Source organism: Lipotes vexillifer, unplaced genomic scaffold (assembly GCF_000442215.2).
Source record: "Lipotes vexillifer unplaced genomic scaffold, Lipotes_vexillifer_v1.1 scaffold770, whole genome shotgun sequence".
NCBI classification, from domain to species: Eukaryota; Metazoa; Chordata; class Mammalia; order Artiodactyla; family Lipotidae; genus Lipotes; species Lipotes vexillifer.
The window spans coordinates 553,075-570,366 of NW_006798803.1; the positions used below are offsets into that span (position 1 = coordinate 553,075).

The 17,292-nt window shown below is 49.4% G+C and overlaps 1 protein-coding gene across 1 annotated transcript in view; it reads right to left on the reverse strand.

The window, feature by feature from the left end:
* Nucleotides 1–6,944, reverse strand: part of NEIL2 (nei like DNA glycosylase 2) — a 12,695-nt gene extending 5,751 nt beyond the window's left edge. Inside the window, exons 1-2 of the mRNA XM_007471126.1 lie at nucleotides 6,807–6,944; nucleotides 1,541–1,875 (exon numbers count right to left, since the gene is read on the reverse strand). Coding sequence (XP_007471188.1) covers nucleotides 1,541–1,875; nucleotides 6,807–6,944 — 473 coding nt within the window. The remainder of the gene's footprint in view (nucleotides 1–1,540; nucleotides 1,876–6,806) is intronic.
* Between the last annotated feature and the right edge of the window lie 10,348 nt (nucleotides 6,945–17,292).

Here is a 17,292-nt window from a genome sequence, read left to right on the forward strand (position 1 = left end):
AGCGTTCCAATCGCCCCGGCTGGTGACCGAGTCCGGAATCAGCCCACGAGCACAGCTTCGGGCCATGAGAGGTTTCCTGGGGGTTTCGGGGAAAGCTCTCCTTGCTCATCTGAACTTTAGAAATGACCCTCTCTCTCCTCTCTTCCTCTTTTCTTGTGTGGATATAAGGCCTGGAACTGCAGGAGTCTCCTGCTGCTGGTCTAAGGACAAAAGCAACATGTGGCAAAGTGCAAAGTCAGGAGAATCACAAGAATGTGGAGCCAAAGGCTTGGACCTGTGTCAACGCCACAGCCCACACTCCCTCTGAGCTTCTAATATGGCTGACCCCTGAACAACTTGGAGGTTGGGACACTGACCCTCTGAATAGTTGAAAATCCACGCACGTAACTTGCAGCCGGCCTCTGTACCCACAGTTACAGTTCCGTATCCACGGATTCAACCAACCTCAGAGTGAGTTGTGTAGCAATGTAACATTACTATTGAAAAAATCCCCGTGTAAGTGGCCCCGTGCGGTTCAAACCTGTGTTGTTCAAGGGTCAACTGTCTGTGAGTCAAAAGAATCTCCTCACCATTCAAGCCAGTCTGAGGTTTTCTTTTTTTCTCTCTCTCTCTTTTTTTTTTGGCCTCACCATGTGGCTTGCGGGATCTTAGCTCCCCGACCCGGGATCAAACCCAGGCCCTCGGCAGTGGAAGCGCCAAGTCCTAACCATTGGACTGCCAGGGAACTCCCGATCTGAGTTATTTTTATAGTCCCAAGCATCTTACTGGCCTTACATAATACCATAAACAAAGACTGTAGTTCTGGACATGAAAAAATATATAATTATGAAACCAGAAAAGTATTTTGATTTGGAGGTAGAAGGAGCCTTCTTTAGCAAGAGGATAAAACTTAAGAGCTATCAAGGAAAATACTGACCACTCACTAACTACAAACTAAAAATCCTGAACGCCTAAAGGCACAAACACCATCAAAGGACACAGACAGGCTGGAAACACTAGCACCACACATCACAGAGGTTAACACACAAGGTCCAAAAGCCCCTACACGTTGATAAAAAGTACACAAAAAACTCAGTGCTACCAATAAGAACGTTCATTCTCTTTGACCAGCAATGATTCCTCTGGGAATCTACACTAAGGAAAGAATCCTGAACATGGAGTTTCTGCACTGATATTCTCCTCAACATGAACAGACTGAAAACTGGGGCAATTCTGTCCCTAAATTCAGAGAGCACTAGTCAAGCCATAAAATGTTGTTCAGAGGCCTCCCAGCCTCAAGGGCTGTGCTTGTTGGGAAAGTACTCCCTGCTCCCTAAGCTGCCAGGTGGTCCCCATCCCTCTCTGGGTGCAGACCACAGTCGACCTGCCATCTCAGTGGGCAGAGAAGCGGGTTCCCTCTCCTAGGCGGCAGGCTGCTGGAGACCACCCAGCGTGCCCGCAGAGCCCGGCCCAGGCCTGCACAGCGGAGCCCTGGCGAACCCCAGAGACCCCGCACAGCTGCCGACAGTCACAGCCCACGGCCTGCTCAGCCACGCCTTACCTTGGAACAGGGTCCCTCCAGTCACCCCTCTTGTTTGCTTTCTTCGCTCTGGAGAACTCGTTCACCCAAATGCTGCCAAACAAGCCAAAGCTGACCTGCAGCCACCTCTCAGCACCTCCTGCAGGGGTGTCTCCCCACAAACACTGCAGACCATCATCTCCACTGGGGACAGCATCATCTCCTCCTGGGGACCGGGAGGACTGGTCAGAGACTTCCTGGTGGTGCCCGGCCTCTTCCTTCCACTCTTTTTGTAGAGGCTCTGACAGTGGGTTGTTGCCAGGGGACACGATTTCTTCATCTGGATCAAATCTAAGGAATAATTTCTTTCCATGGACCTAGAAAAAGATGAACATGATCTAAGGCTCTGCTATAGACTTATTTGTGTCCTCCCAAAATTCATGTGTTGAAATCAACCCCCAGTGCGATGGTGTCTGGAGATGGGGCCTCCAGGAGGTGATGAGGTCGTGAGGGTAGAGCCCTCCTGAATGGGATTAGTGCCCTTATAAGAGACTTCAGTGGGCTCCCTCAACCCTTCTTCCACATGAGGACACAGCAAAAAGATGGCTGTCTACAAACCAGGAAGTGGGTCCTCACCAGACACTGAATCTGCTGGCACTCTGACCTTGGACTTTCCATGCTCCAGACTGTGAGAAATAAATTTCTGTTGTTTATAAGCCACCTGGTGCGAGGTATTCTGTTACTGCAGTCAAAACAGACTGAGTCTTACCCAGAAGGGGGAAGACTGGAAGAAGTGTATACAGACACTTATCCTAATGCAAATGTCTCCCCTCTTGCCTCTTCCATGAAACTTTCCCAACTTGAATATTTGGGACTTGCCTTTTGCTTTTTGCTCCAGCCGTGTGGGCACTTAGTACATGGTTTTCAAAGTGATTAGAAGCAAGTGGAAGAATCAGATCAGCAATGAAATAGACGCACGCTAGACGCAGGGCCACCCTAGAGTACCTGAGGGGAAATACTCCCAATTTTTTCATGAATTAGCTAATAAGTAAATACTAATTGTCATTCCTGTATTCAATTCATAATACTTTTTCTTTGTTAGAAATAATCAGCATACATACACATACACACTACACACAAATTGACAGCAGCTAAAGACAACCCACTGTAAAATTCTGTAGCCCTCACCACCCCCCTGAAATTGGATTTGATAGAAGGAATGGCCACAAGAGACCTCACAATAAAAAATGACGATCAATACAATTTCAGTAGAAGAAAATGAACACAGAAAATGTGTGTAAAAGAATGCTCCAGCTACTGAGTATTCTATTTTCATATTGCTAGTCCTGGCAGGTAATGTGTAAATGGCCCGATTCCAGGATAAGCCTGTTCTGCAAGACCCGAAATTCAGGCAGTCTTTCCAAGAATTAAAACCAAAACATCTGGCATTAATAGTGGAACTGCCTGTGATATTTTGACCACCAAAGGTACATACTTAAAGATCACAGTTCTGATGAGATCTACAATTTGTCAATTAGTATAAAAATTAACAACTGGAGCAGTCTTTTGAAGGCCTCTCCCCAAAAGAGGGCATTATCTTTCTAAATAATTCCAGAATAACTTAACTGCAAATCTGAGCACAGCTGTTTGCTGCCACACATCAGAAATGGTTTAACTGAGCTTACATAAAAACCTGAGCAAGGAATTAAGTAGGCATAAGAGAATGTGCTCCAGGCAACACTTTCTCGATGCAACTTCATCCATGTTGGAATAAGGCTGATGAAAATATTTGTCAGATGACCCTCAAGGTCAAAACATTTACCAGGTCAAAAGGCCTAGGTCAGGAGACCCTTGCACCCTTCCCAACAATGGCAATTTCCACCGTCCCTCTTTTAAATTCCTCTGACACTATGGATAGTTCAGTTCTAATTGCTAACTGGGTTTATACAACGTGCCAGACAGTGTGCTAGGTGCTGAGGGTCACACAGATGAGTGAGTCTCTGCTCCTTCCCTCATGGAATTCAGGATTTAAAAGGAATGAAGTTCTGACACAGGTTATAACAGGGATGAACCTACGAAACATTATGCTCAGTGAAAGAAGCCAGTCACACACGGCATGATTCCAAGTATGTGAAATGCCCCCCGAAAAGGCAAATCTGTAGGATAGAAAATAGAGTAAAAGGGTCGCTTAGGGCTGGGGGTGGAGAGTTGGGGTGAAAGGGAAAGGACTAATGGGCACAAGGCTTCTTTTGGGGGTGATGAAATGTTCTGAAGTTGATTATGGTGACGGTTGCACAACTCTGTGTCAAGAAACTGAATTGTACACTTGAAATGGGGGAACTGGATGTGATGTGAATTACACCTCAACAAAGCTGTAAATATTTTTTAATTGGAGGACTGATATAAAGTCTAAGTATACAGTGGGATTTGATCTCCATATGTCCCACCCACCCAGACTAGGATGGGACAGAAACATTAACAGGTGGAAAGGACTCAATATTTACCTCCCACCCCTAAAGCTTTCTTAGGCAGCTCTGGAGTGTGTGCTCTGCAAAATGAGAGGCTAAAACAAAAGAGAAGATGATATGGGACCAAGTGTGGAGAGACTGCCTCCCAATATCCCTCTCTCCCCTCCTCCCTACCAACAAATCTACTGATTTACAGGAACGTCAACATACTCAGCTAAAAACCTACATCTCCCAGCCTCCCTTACAGATGGGGAAGCCAGTGAGATTGTGCAGGAATGGTCAAATGTGGTTTCCAGGAAATCTCTTTAAAATGAATGAACCAGTTTCCAGCTCTCTCCTGCCTTTTCTTCCTGCCTGGAATGTGGATGTAATGGCTGGAATCCCAGCTGCCATGTTATCATCATCATCATGAGGATGAGGGCTACACCCCAGGGAGAGAAGAGCAGGAGCTTGGGCCCCAGTGATCTCGTGTCACTCCTACACCACCCTGGATCGCCTCCTCTGGACTTCCCATTATGGGAAGGGGGAAAAAAACCTCCTGACTTGTATAAGCCACTCTTCTGAGTCTGTTATGAGCAATTATACATAATTCCTGACACAGAAACTGGAGAGCTTATAAGGAAGGACAGTGAAGGGCCATGCCAGATAAACAGCTGGCACAGAGTGGAGCCAACCTTCCTCTGCCTCACGAGCCCACCCTGCTCATTCCACCTCCATTTTTGAATCTGTAACTGATTCTCAAACCTGAAATGCCCTTTCTTCCCCTTTTGACCCACTTAAGTCCTCCATCCTTCAAGGTCCAACTCAAGTCCCATCTCCATCATGAAGGCTTTTTCTCCAGGCCACAGGACCTCTTCTATGTCGAGGCCCCCAGCTGGGCCTTAATCACACGCTCCCTTCCTCCATTCACTGTAACCTAACAGCTTCCCATTTAGGGACACAGGTCTAAACTTCCAAATTCAACTCTCAGATCCTGAGAATAGGACCCACGGACAGAGGAACAGAAAGGGAGCCCACTGATGGGGACCCAAATGCCAGGCGGCTCCCCAAGGCCACCTCCCTTAGGCTTCTGGGCTCTCAACACTGACCCCTGCCTTGGTTTACTGGGAAACCAGTGCCCAGATCCATCTCAAGGCTCCCTTGCCTCACATTCTTCTGTCCACTCAGCTATTGAGTAAATATTTTCTGCAAGCCAGCTCTGTGAAGGCAGGTGCTAAGATCCCGGCCACTGGGACCCAGAGACAAAGGGACATTAATCCTGTCCTGCAAACTCTGCAGGACAGTCTGGACAAAGAGTCCAGGTGCTCTCACGGGAACAGCACAAACCTGGAGGTCAGGGGGCCTGTGCTCCAGTCTTTGTCCCTTGCTAGCTACGTCGGCTTGGGCTAACCGCTCCCCCTCCCTGAGCCCCACCTCCAAATGCAGAAAACACACATGAAGTTGTAGCAGACCTCTTACAGACCTCTTCCAGTTTTAACCAAGAATGGTTTTATAGCCTCTGTGTGTGTGTGTGTGTGTGTGTGTGTGTATGAGAGAGAGAGAGAAGGGCAAGGTGGAAGACAGAGAACTAATATTTACTGAGCACCTATTATGTGCCAGGCATAAAGTCGGCTTAATTCAACAATTTTAACTGGTAGGTGTTTATCCCCATTTTACAACTCTAGCAGACACTAGAGCTAAGAGGTTATGTAACTTGCTTAGAAACACACAGCTAAGCAGCAGCAGAAATCCTTGGTTTCTCTACCACCAATTACCAAATGCCTCCTAAGTGCCAGGCACTCAGTTAGGTGCCAGGAATACAATATTGCTGAGGTCACAGCCCCTGCCCTGTTTGTCTCCTCCACTCAACAGGCAGGACAAATTCAGCAGTGAGCATCCAACAAGAGGTACAGGGTGCCCGGGAAGCACAGCAGTCTCTTCTCCAACTCAGAGCAGTCAGGGCAGGCTTCTCAGAGGATGTGATGGCAAGGCTGAATGCAGAAGGAGACCAGGAGTTACCATGGTAACATGAAGGGACAGGAATGGGGGTGGAGCTGGGAGAAAAAGGAAGACCTGCACGCACAGGGGAGCAGCACGTCGACCATGAAGGACTGTGAGAGGAGCTCTAGATAGTTCAAAATGACTGGAGAGAGATCTGGGGCAGGGTGAACTGCAGGCCAGAGAGGGAGGCATGAGTCAGACCACAAAGAGCTCTGCGAGCCCCTTAGGGCAGGGGTCCCCAACCCCCGGTACCGGGCCGGGCCGCGGCCTGTTAGGAACCAGGCCGCACAGCAGGAGGGGAGCGGCGGGCGGAAGAGCCAGCGAAGCTTCATCTGCAGCTCCCCATCGCTCACATTACCACCTGAAGCATCCCCCCCCACCCCGCCGCCCCCGCCATCCGTGGAAAAATTGTCTTCCACGAAACTGGTTCCTGGTGGCAAAAAGGTTGGGGACTGCTGCCTTAGGAAATTCTGACTCATGCTCAGAGCAAAGGTGAGCCAGGCTGAAACCCAGGTCAGAAGGCTATGCTCTTTCCTCACCTCCTTGCTGGCCCCATAGAATTAAACACGGTTTCCAAACAAAGGTGCACATCAGAGTCTGCCGGAGTCATCACCACCACTCCAGACGCTGAATGTGAATACCCAGCTCGTGCACATGTATTTTTTATAGTTCCACAGGCCACTGTGCTGCTCACCCGAGGCTGAGAAATGTCAGAAGTGGAGCTGGGTGGAGTCCCAGCATGGTCACCTCAGGCTCCAGGAAGTGACAGCATAAATTTAGCGGCGGTACAGGGTGTGCTGATGGAGTCGGCCCGCTGGGGTGAGCTGTGGAACGAGCCTGTCAGAAGATGATGAACTCACCTGGGTGTCCTGCAGCCACAGGCACTGGAAGCCGGCAGGGTTCAGCTTCTTACTGCTGCCCCCTGTCTTGACCACCTGCTGCCCCACGAAGGGGGAGACCAGATGGTGAAACTTCCTCACAGACGGCCCCTCCGGCATCCCTGCCGGCAGAAATGTGGAAAAGAGGCCACTGACTTAGCTGGTTTCTCTAGCATTTCTGATGGGTGCCAAGCTCCACGCAGCCGTTTTTGGGGGGTTTTCTGCCATCAACTTTAAGAGCATATACGGCCAAAAAGGGAATGTGTTGGGAAGGCGGGGTCGGATCAAAGAGAAAGCCCCCATGCGGCAGGCTGTGAGCCAGCTTCCTGAGAACAGTTACCCCATCCCAGCCCCTCTCGCCTTTCTTCAGGCAGCACCAACAGTGTGCCAGGCATCACACCACAAGCGCCCTCCGCTTTGATCCTGTGGCAGCCTGGACGGGAGCCCACTCTTGTTACTTGTTGCCTGGACTGTGGTCCTAACTCATCTCCAGGCTTTCTCTGTCCTCCTTCTGCCTCCCCAAACCAATCATTCCAGCCCACTGCTGCTGCTTTATCTCCCCTCTTTCAGTGGAGAGATGGTTGAGGTAGAGAAGGCTGTAAGGGACACAGATACAGATGCAGATCCAGCCCTGCCAGGACCACCCCGCTAGTAGCAGCACTGCGTATGTGACAATGCAAAGCTCAGAATCATGACAGGTGCAGACACGGGGTCATGTCAGGTCAGATCTGGGAGACGCCACATCCGGCTTACCTAGAGATTATCCCTGGTAACTGAGAAACAGCTGGGGTTCCATTTTAACGGTGATGTAGGGTGACCTGTGACCCCCCACCTCTTCCTGCCCAAATCATCCAAGTTCACTGCGAGCTTGTGCGGGAGGTATTCATATGTTTGGGCCTGAGCGCTCGGCACCCCAGCTTCTAAGACACAGAAGGCATTCCCCCCACCCTTACCCTACTTATCCACCTGTTTCCTCACCTGCACAAGACTGCAAGTTATGATGAAAACCCAAAGAACTAAGCAGTTTCCTGGCACAGTGGTAGCTACTGCATTTCAGTAACTTTAAGTAATATTTAAAAATCTCTGAAATGGCGGTGCCTCTTACAGTCCATGCTTTCTCAGAGTTTAATTAGCAGCACGTTCCATAATATGTATTTTTAATTTGATGGTGCTTTAGACTCACTAAAATGTAGTACAATTGCCCCTAATCAGACCTTCAAGTCACTCGAGAGGCTCTCCTGACAAAACTGCGGGGCTGCAGGAAGACTGGCCACAGTGCAGCCGACCTGAACCTCAACCAGCTTTGCGCCCTGGTCTCTCCAACCGTGGAAGCTTCTGGAAAAGCTCCCCTCTGAAATGCCTCTGATGCTTAAAATCTTTCGACACAAGGGCATGTTTCTTTCTCGGGTTTATTTATGGAAATGGAAAGCTGGGCAGCGAGCTGCCTCTACCACAGCCTTAAAAGATAAGAAACCGAAGGGACACAGGTCCCGAGGGGACACCCCGCGCACCCTCGTTAACCGCGCGAGGCTGGTAAGGGGCTGGCTAGCGGACCACACTGACAGAGGAGAGGGCGTCACCGCCGCCCCCACCCCCGGGAGAGTCTAAAATGCCTGCTTTGCCCAGCGCCTTCTCGGGGTGATGGGGGGAGAAGCGGGTGCAGAGACGGGACTGACTGTCACTGCAGGAGCCTCGGTCGGGAGTGCGGGGGCGGGGGATGTTAAAAAGTGGTAAACAGCCAAAACAGAAAGAAAAATTCAACCCGGGCTGCGCGTTTCCATGAGGGACGCTTCTAAAAGGTTCGGTAACTGAGTTTTCACGCCGGTAACAAGGTGACGAGGGTAAAGCTGGGGAAAGCCCTGAATTTCCGACGGGGGAAGTGGACCCGCTACAGCCGAGGACGCGCCGCTCCGCCCCCTCCCCACCCGCGCACGTCCCGCGACGCCGCAGCGGGACTCGCGGCGGGACTTACCGGCTCCCCGCCCGCAGACCCCGGGACCCCAGCGCCTGCGAGGGCCGCAGACCACCTCCGCGCGGGCCGTGGAACACCCGGCGCCCGGTGTGCGCGCGGATTCCTCCCGGGGTGCGCGCTGGACTCTGTCGTAGGCGGGTGGGGGAGGCGTGAGGGAAGCGGAGCTCTGACTGGAGGTGGGGAGTGGGTAGAGCGAGGCTCCTCCCTCGAGGGGGTGGGGTAGCTCGGGGCTCCGCCCCCGGTGAGCGTAGGAGGCGGGGCTCGCCCTGCGCGGGTGGGGTTCGGGATTTCGTTGTCCAAACAGGTGCGGGGCTCTGTCCTGGGAGGCGGGACTGGGGTCTCGCCCTTGGGAGAGCTGGTGAGGGTGCGGAGTGCCTCCCCTAAGGAGGTCGCTGGACGCTGGGCCAATGCCGAGTGTCGAGGCTAAAGGGTGGAGAGAGAGTGAGTCTGAGCAGACGGTGGGGGGAAGAAGCAAACCGCGTTTGGAACGTTTATTGTCTTACGAAGATAGAGAAAATTAAGTTGTTGAATAGGAGAAATTTAGGTGGTCAGGCAAAGGCAAGCCTTTGGTTTTGCTGGGCCTCCGAGCCCAGCGAGGTAATTGAGAAAAGGAAACAGGTTGTCAAGAAATCTCATGAAGTTTTTAAACGGTGGGATTTTTTTTTTTTTTTTTTACTTTATAGGATTTGAATATTATTATTTGAATTTTTACCATAAGCAAATTTTGCTTTAAAGGTAATATTAAATTTTTCCAGACAATAAAAAAGATAAAATAGTAGACTATTTTAAAATAAGAATGTTCCATTGTTGTTAATTCTCCAGAGAGGATGGGGAGCCAGCACTTTCCAAGAAGTCAGCAGGGAAATTTGGGGAAGCTGATCCGGATGGCAGGCACCAGGGACCATAGCTGAGAGGGCCCTGGGGAGGTCTTGGCCAGCACAGGGAGACAGGCCCAGTCCCTCCCCAGGTTGTGTCCTGCTGATCCAGCCGGAGCAGTACAGGTGGCCCTTCTACTGAACCGGCTAGGGCAGGAAGTGAGGAGAGGAAGGCTGGAAGGTCTGGGCTACTGAGGGTGCTCAGCACAGAGGAGCCCTGGAGGGGGGATGAGGTTTGAGGGGATGGTGTTTCCATCCCCCCTGGGCCTTCTAGTCTCCCTCTTTCTGTACCTGGCCTCTTCTGGGAACAACATACCCACCACAGGATGCCACCTGCTATAGGATCAAGCACACCCTAACAGTAGCTTCTGGAGCACCTAACTCCCCATTCTGTAGACTCTGGCTGAGCTGGGAAGGAAGCCAGAGCCACAGTCCTTGCCTCACCTCTTGGACTGAATGCCTGGTGCCTAAGAGGGCTCTTCTGAGGCCGAAGGGTTGTAGAGTTGAGCAACCATGTGGTTCACAGCTTACCTCTGTCGTTTACAGTATAGCCGTTGTTTGCTGAGCACATGCAGTGTTCTAAGCTCCTTACATATATTGCCTCAATAGTAGTTATGGGGAGACAAGCAAGTCACAGTACCTCTGAATCTATTCAGCATGAAGTGGGGTCGCTATTTCATGGTGTTATTATGGAAATATCACAAAGCAAGGTTTGTAGCAGGGCCCAAGATTTTGCCTTTCCCACAAGCTCCCGAATGCTGCTGCTGGAGGTCCAGGGACACAAGGTGGAGCAGCGAGGACTTAGGAGCACAGTGGTTGGCAGTTGGTGGGCACTTAGTAAATATTCTTTGAAAGAATGGCTAAATTAGATCTTAGATACGAAACTCATAAACTGTAAAGTGTGGTGCAAATGTATGCAATCACCATTCTAAGACAATAAAGCTGGAGAATCTGCCTGGAGAAGGGCAAGCTTCCAGAAGCGCAACTCTACAGAATAGCGGTGAAGAGCACTGTTGCTGCATCAGACTACCTGAGTCCAAATCCCACCGCTCAGTGGGCAGAGCTGGGCGAGTAATTTAACCTTTCCATACCTTAGTTTCTTCGTCTGTAAAATGCAGTGAAATGCCTACCTCACTGGGTTATGGTGGGATTTACTGAGATGATTCACCTGAATCTCTTAGCACTTAGCCTGACATATAGCGATACATCAATATGTTCTTAGTTATTATTAGTTGCGTCCTGGACGGGGACGGGGGGCAACCTCAAAGCCCACAGGAGCCTGGGCCTCAGCAGCCAGTTTTCTAAGGGCCATGGAGCCAATTTCTCCCTCTCCCTTTGTACCGGTGAATCTTAAACAGGGTTAAAGTTACAATGACCATGAACATCGATTAAAGCAAGAAAGTATGTGATGGAGAAAAGCAGTAGGATGTGGTGAGGATGCCAGTGAATGAGCTTGGGGTCCTGAACCACATGGAGGAGGTTTCATGTGTCTCTAGGAACCCCTGGGGAGCCTGGAGGGCTGAGAGTGAGGCTCCTGGGTCCATTCCAGTTGCCCCTCTTTTTTGGACGTGTGACTGTGGACGGTGAGCCCTGTTTTCCAGTGGTTCTAGGGCCTTCTTTCATCATGTCTAAATTGGAGAATTCGGAACCAAGGATTCTCCCCAACTTCTAGAAAGACGTTGAAAGACTTCATCTTGGAGTGGGACCCCAGGTTGTGCGGGGGTTTCAGCTTTTAGGTTTCCACTCTTTGGGAGAGGCAGGGGGGCGGTGTAAAAGCTCAGATTCTGCAGTCAGGTTTGAATCCTGGTTCTGCATGTACTAGTTCTGTGGCCTAAGGGAGCTACTTAAAATCCATGGGCTGTATCTTCTTCGTGTGCAAAACGTGGTTGTGAGGATGTAGGAAAGTTTTAATGGATGTATAAAGCTACTTAGTAGCGCAGCTGATTTGCAGGAGTGCTTGGTAAGTGGCAGGTGTTTTTTTAGCACAATTTCCGGGGTGGTCTCAGATTGAATGTTTGAAAATCAGGCTGTCGCATTCTGAAGGCCACAAGGAAGAGAACGCCGGCGCCCCCAAATGGTGAGCGCATTAACTGCAAGGGAGGTAACTTTATGCCAGTTTCGGCCTCCTTAGTGAGGGTAGGTGCTCAGTAAGTGCCCCTCTTCCTCATGCCAGCTCTGTGGCCTTGGGCAAGTTCTCTCGACGATGGTGGGACAAGAGGATTTGGACCCGATGATCTCTGAGACCCCCTCATGATCTGTAAATGAGTCAGGCATGGCCTCCCAATCCAGGCATCCTTTTTCCTAGTGGGGTTATTTCCCTTCAATTCGACTTGCCCTGGTCAGCTGAGGAAGGAAACCTCAGCAATACTACCCCCAGTCCTTAGCAGCTCGTGTCCTGTAACCCCCGCTGTACTCCCACAGACTCCAGGCCCAAACCCTCCTGTAAGGAAGGGGCTACCAGGAATTCCTCAGCCCTGTCCCTGTGCAAACTGCTAGATTTTAGGTTGCAGGACCTCCAGGGGGGCCTAGAGGCAGCTCCAGGGGCCTTGACAACTGCCCTGGGACTGTCCCACTGCTTTACTTCATAGCTAAATGGCAAGGTTTGCTCTGGGTCCCAAGTACCGGGACATCCTGGTCAGATGGACCTGACCTGGTCAGTTTGACCAACACAGCCTTGCAGCCCTGGACTAAACTGGAGTCTGAGTGTAGGCATTCTTAACCTGGGGAATATGGAGAAGTTTCCAGAGTTCATAGAACCCCTGAAATTGTGAGTGGTGTATGTTTACCACTCATATATGTGTACCTTTCTAGGAAAGTGGTCATGGATTTTGTTACATTTTCAGAGAGGTCTGGGACTCCAAAAATTAAAAAAAACAAAAAAACACTGCCCTAAATTGCAGAAATGACTTTCTTCAAGCATTCTCCAAGCAGGAACCTTTTCCGGTCCCATAACCTGCAGCGCCTCTCAAACCTCATCAACGCGGCTGGGTAGTGAGGGAAGACACCAAGGTCATTTGATGGACGTAAGAAAACACACCACAACTACACCATGGCATGCTGTCCCCATCAGTGTGACAGCAGTAAAAGACCTGAAAATATTTCCCATCGATCTGCTTCCTCCACTGAAATCAGCTTTCAGAGCCTACAGTCCTTTCTTCAATAGCTCTTCATGATGGCAAATTTCTATTCTTTGAAGGGGCGTTTAGAATCAGGACAGGTGACAAAAATTGGTCAAGTGATGTAATTCTATTTGGGACCCCCAAATTCTGTTTGTGGCTGAGAAGCAATAAGCTTGGTTCTTTTAGGCTGATCTGAGCAGGTCTGGAGAGCCTCTAAAGGGAGTTCCAACCTGTGTTTTCACCGTGGCTGAAACAATGGAATTAGTAGTTTCCAAGGCAGCTACTTTGAGAGGCAATGCTCATTTGGATGAATAGCTTCTGAAACATTTTTAAAGCTCATTACTTGGGTCACAATAAAGGTACTATTTCCCCCTTGGAGAACATCCATCCGGAGTCTCCAGAGGGAGTATTTTCAAGTCTTGGGGCCCTGAGATTTCATCCGTACCAACAAGAGTACGTAAGACTCAGAGAGATGAGCCACTTTGCTCAACTTGTGGTTTCAGAGCTGCTGGTCCAAAGTCCTAGATGCTGTATCAAATTCAGTGTGACCCCAGGGATGAATTTCTTCATGTCTTTTCCTGACCATCCTCACAGCATGACACCAACCAGCATGGGACTTGTGCTCCCTGCGTGATACCAGATATGGTAAGGATAATTTCGGATTATTTCTGCTCTCACAACTGCTTAGAGCTTAAAGAGAACTTAAAGACTCCCTCCTCCAAAATGTTTGCAGATGAAGCTGCTGAGGTGAAGAGCAGTTTGGTGAAGTGTCCAGAGTCACACAGCTAGACACTGGCCAAACCTGGACTAGAATTCTGAAACCTCAGAATCCCGTGTCTGCCTGGCTCTTTCTGGTGGGCTCCTCCCTTACTTTTCTTTTCTTTCTTTCTTTCTTTTTTTTTTTTTATTTGGCCGTGCCACACAGCTTGTGGGATCTTAGCTCCCTGACCAGGGATTGAACCCGCGTCCTTGGCAGTGAGAGCTTGGAGTCCTAACCACTGGACCGCCAGGGAAGTCCCTCCCTTACTTTTCAAGGAAGCAGAAGCACAGGGGGAAATGGGTACAGAATCTGTTCCAGGAAGTGATTGTATGGTAGTGGTCCCTTCCGAGAGCCCCCGGGACCCAGAGGTTCACCCCATAGGACCCCGTGAGCCATTTTCAAATAGTCAAAAAAGCCCCAAGGTAACCGTCTATCCCATAGCCATACCAAGAGTGCACAGCAACCTAAATCGAGCATCTCTGCCTAAGACGGGAATTCAATCAGCTTAGTGTTACGGACTATCTGGTAGTACTTGTTAGCAGAGATGAGCAGTTATGCTTTCTGTTCTTTTAAAAACTGAAGTGTCATTTATATGCAGTTTGGGTTTTGATCTATAAAAAGTGAGAAAAGCCCAAATAATTATGTAGACAAAATAATTTCAAAACGTACGGGTGGGGTAAAGGGGGAACTTTGGCTGTGGTAAGGCTGGAAGCCGCATTAAGGAAATCTGCAAGGATGTTAAGGGGTGGGGGGACAGGAAGACTTCCTGAAAGTGTTTCCAGCCCGTACCACTACAGAGAAGTCTGCGGGATTCTCTGACTAAGTACAAAGCAATGGCTTTACACTGTAAAGCACATTAGCTGGTATCACTCATTGCTTTGTTTATCAGAGTCCTGGTCAAAGGTCTGTTTAGGATTCTGTTATTTCAGTCTTACCTCTTTTGTTTCCCAGTCCAGCCCCAAAGTCTTAAGAGAATCAAGAACCCTAGAAATAAAGGATATTTTCAATTTTTTATTTTCATGAGTTCTAAAGGAAAAGGACAGAGGAGGAATGATAGAGCTAAATGTTTCACATGTCTAATTACAACCCAACTCATCTGAGTAAATCTATCTTAAAGAAGCAGCAGCACAAGAGACTACAGTATCTTTGTTGTAACAGGGGTCTACTGGTAGTGTTCACTAGTATCGTTTACTGGAATTGAACTTCATGTGAATTAAGTCCTGCAATCAGAGAGTCACTGATTTGGAACTTCCAGACTGCCCAGTGATTTGAACTTCAAGTACATCTGGTTAAAAACCTATGCAGTCACATGTTTATTTCTCAGGTGAAGCGAGGCCACCACAGCTGTAGGACAGAAGGCTGTCACCGCAGAGCAGGGAGGGGATGGAGTGTGTGCGTGACGGGGTGTGGGGATCTCATGTATCACCCTTCACTCAAGAGAAGCTCCTTCTTTGGGTCTGTCTGAAAACCCCCTCGCACAGGGCCTGCCACTGCTGCTAAGCTGGGGCTCAAGAGTACCACCCGGTACCTTGCAGGCTTTTCCTGGTTCCACTGTTCCTGTTAGCCCAGAGCACAGCTGTGTATGGCCGCCTCTTTCTGTAAAACTAAACCCACAATCCCCCAGGCTTCAACCAGTGATCTAGTCATGCACAGACCCAAAGAAAACTCGACTTTGAGAAACTAGGTCTGTTTTAATGCCATTCTTGCTTGGATTATTTAGTTCTCCTTGTTATTGAAGTCTTTTTGCAAACGTTACAGCTGCAGCTATCGGAGGGAGATAAAAATCGCACAGGAGCCAGGGTGAAATAGAGCAGCAGTGCTCCCAGGAGGCTAAGGAACTGAACGGAAAGCAACAGTGTCCAGGGCAGGGAGCCCTCGGGAGCATGGATTCCACTTCCCAGGCTAAACCTGGAAGCTTTGAGGCTGGTCCTTGGTTCTGGGAAGATACATATCTGTGTTGGTAAGGATGGTGGCGTGTCTGTGTTCCAGCTTCAAGCAAGGCAAGGATGCAATCTGAACAGTAGTTTCCAATGTCAGGAAATGATTTAAAAAACTGAAAACCGGTCACCTCCACTCCAAAAGCAGCTCTCCAAACGGCTGTTTCTCATGCGCTAGTATCCAAGTCGGTAAGTTCTGCGGGCTCGGAAAGGGGGGCACATCAAATAAACTCCAGCCCAGCTCCATCTGATGCACGTTCAGTGAATATAAACTTATTTTCACTACTGTCAACCCAAGCCAAACATAATCATGGCTAGATCTGCTACTACTCACCCCTAAAGGCATCCAAAAGTCAAATATTAAGGATTAATGCTCTTGACTGTTAAAATGATTTGACCTGTGCTTCAGAATTTTTGTCATAGTGAGAGGTGAGCCCGAAAGGGAATGTGAGGGATGTCTGAGCCCGAACACATGCCACTGGCTACTGCACTCACCATGTTAGGCCAGACATTTCTCGTTGCTGGCCCCCTACCCCCCGCTCCAGCCACTTCCCAACCATCTGGCAATTGCTTCCTTTTGAGTATCCTGATTGGTAGCAACTTGGCTTACTCTGAGGATGCATTGATTTGGGAAAGCAACCAAGTCTGGTGAGCAAGGAGGCTGAATCAAGCTGGATTTTACCATCTGGAGTGAAGCATAAGTTATGACTATATAAGGAATGAGGTCAGTCTTCTGGTATTGTGTGTGTGTGTGTGTGTGTGTGTGTGTGTGTGTGTGTGTGTGTGTATCCTTCTGAAAACCATTCCTAAAGGGAAGTGGCAAAAATGTTCTCAGCAAAGACTTCATCATCAGGAAACACATCCTCCCCAAGGCCAACATAAATCCTGGTAGGTTTTATTTTTGGTTTTGAATCTCTTTTGTTATTCTTTGCTAGAGTTATCGGTTACTCATCCCTTTGGATGGTAGCTGTGTTTAATAGCTTTGGCTATTTCTTAGCCAATTAAAAAGCTTTTCCGATTTTACGTAGAAGAATGGTTGTTATAGTTTTTTTTTTCCCCCCTTACCTGCTCAAAAATAACAAGGGTGTTGTGAAAGGTCAAAGGCCGCCAGTTGCCCACTGGGTTTGGCATACGCCAGCTGAGAGGCAGGAAGCTACTGCCAACAATTCTCAGTGGGGGTGGATTTGCCTGTCTGGGTTCCATTCCACAGGCCTTAGGGCCACTCCCCTCAACCCCACCTCACTTTTAAGATGAAGCAATTAAGCAATTCTGTAGACTAAGAAAGTGAAGACAAAATGGACAAAGGAGAAATTTTCACCTTCTGTGCCACTGGCGTGGAGCACCACTGACCTCCTCCAGGGGCTTGTTTGGATCAAACCAGAAAGGAGAAGATGGCAGAGCACGTCTAGCGCACGTCTCAAACCAGGAGGGCCGGAGAGACCCCTGCCCTGCAGCTCTGCCTCATGCTCCAGCCACTGGTGTACCCGAGGGGAGGTCTAAAAATGCCCCCTTCGTTGGGAGGCAACTTCTGGGCCACAGGAAATTTAGTTAAGGGCTGGTCCAACCCTCTCCTAGGAAACCAAGCCTAGAGGTTACCTGTCAAGGTCACAAGCTAGTCCTTGTCACTAGCCCCCGACACACACAGAGGAAGCCTTGGCCAACTGCCGAAAGGAATGAAGGGAGAAACGATTCAGACGCAGCCTGTGAGCCGATCAGCAAAGGGGCCTCAGTGGCTCAGGGCTGCCTTGCAAAGGGCAGCAGCGAACCTCCCAGGAAAGACCTCAGAGGGAGGAGGAGGAGGGAAA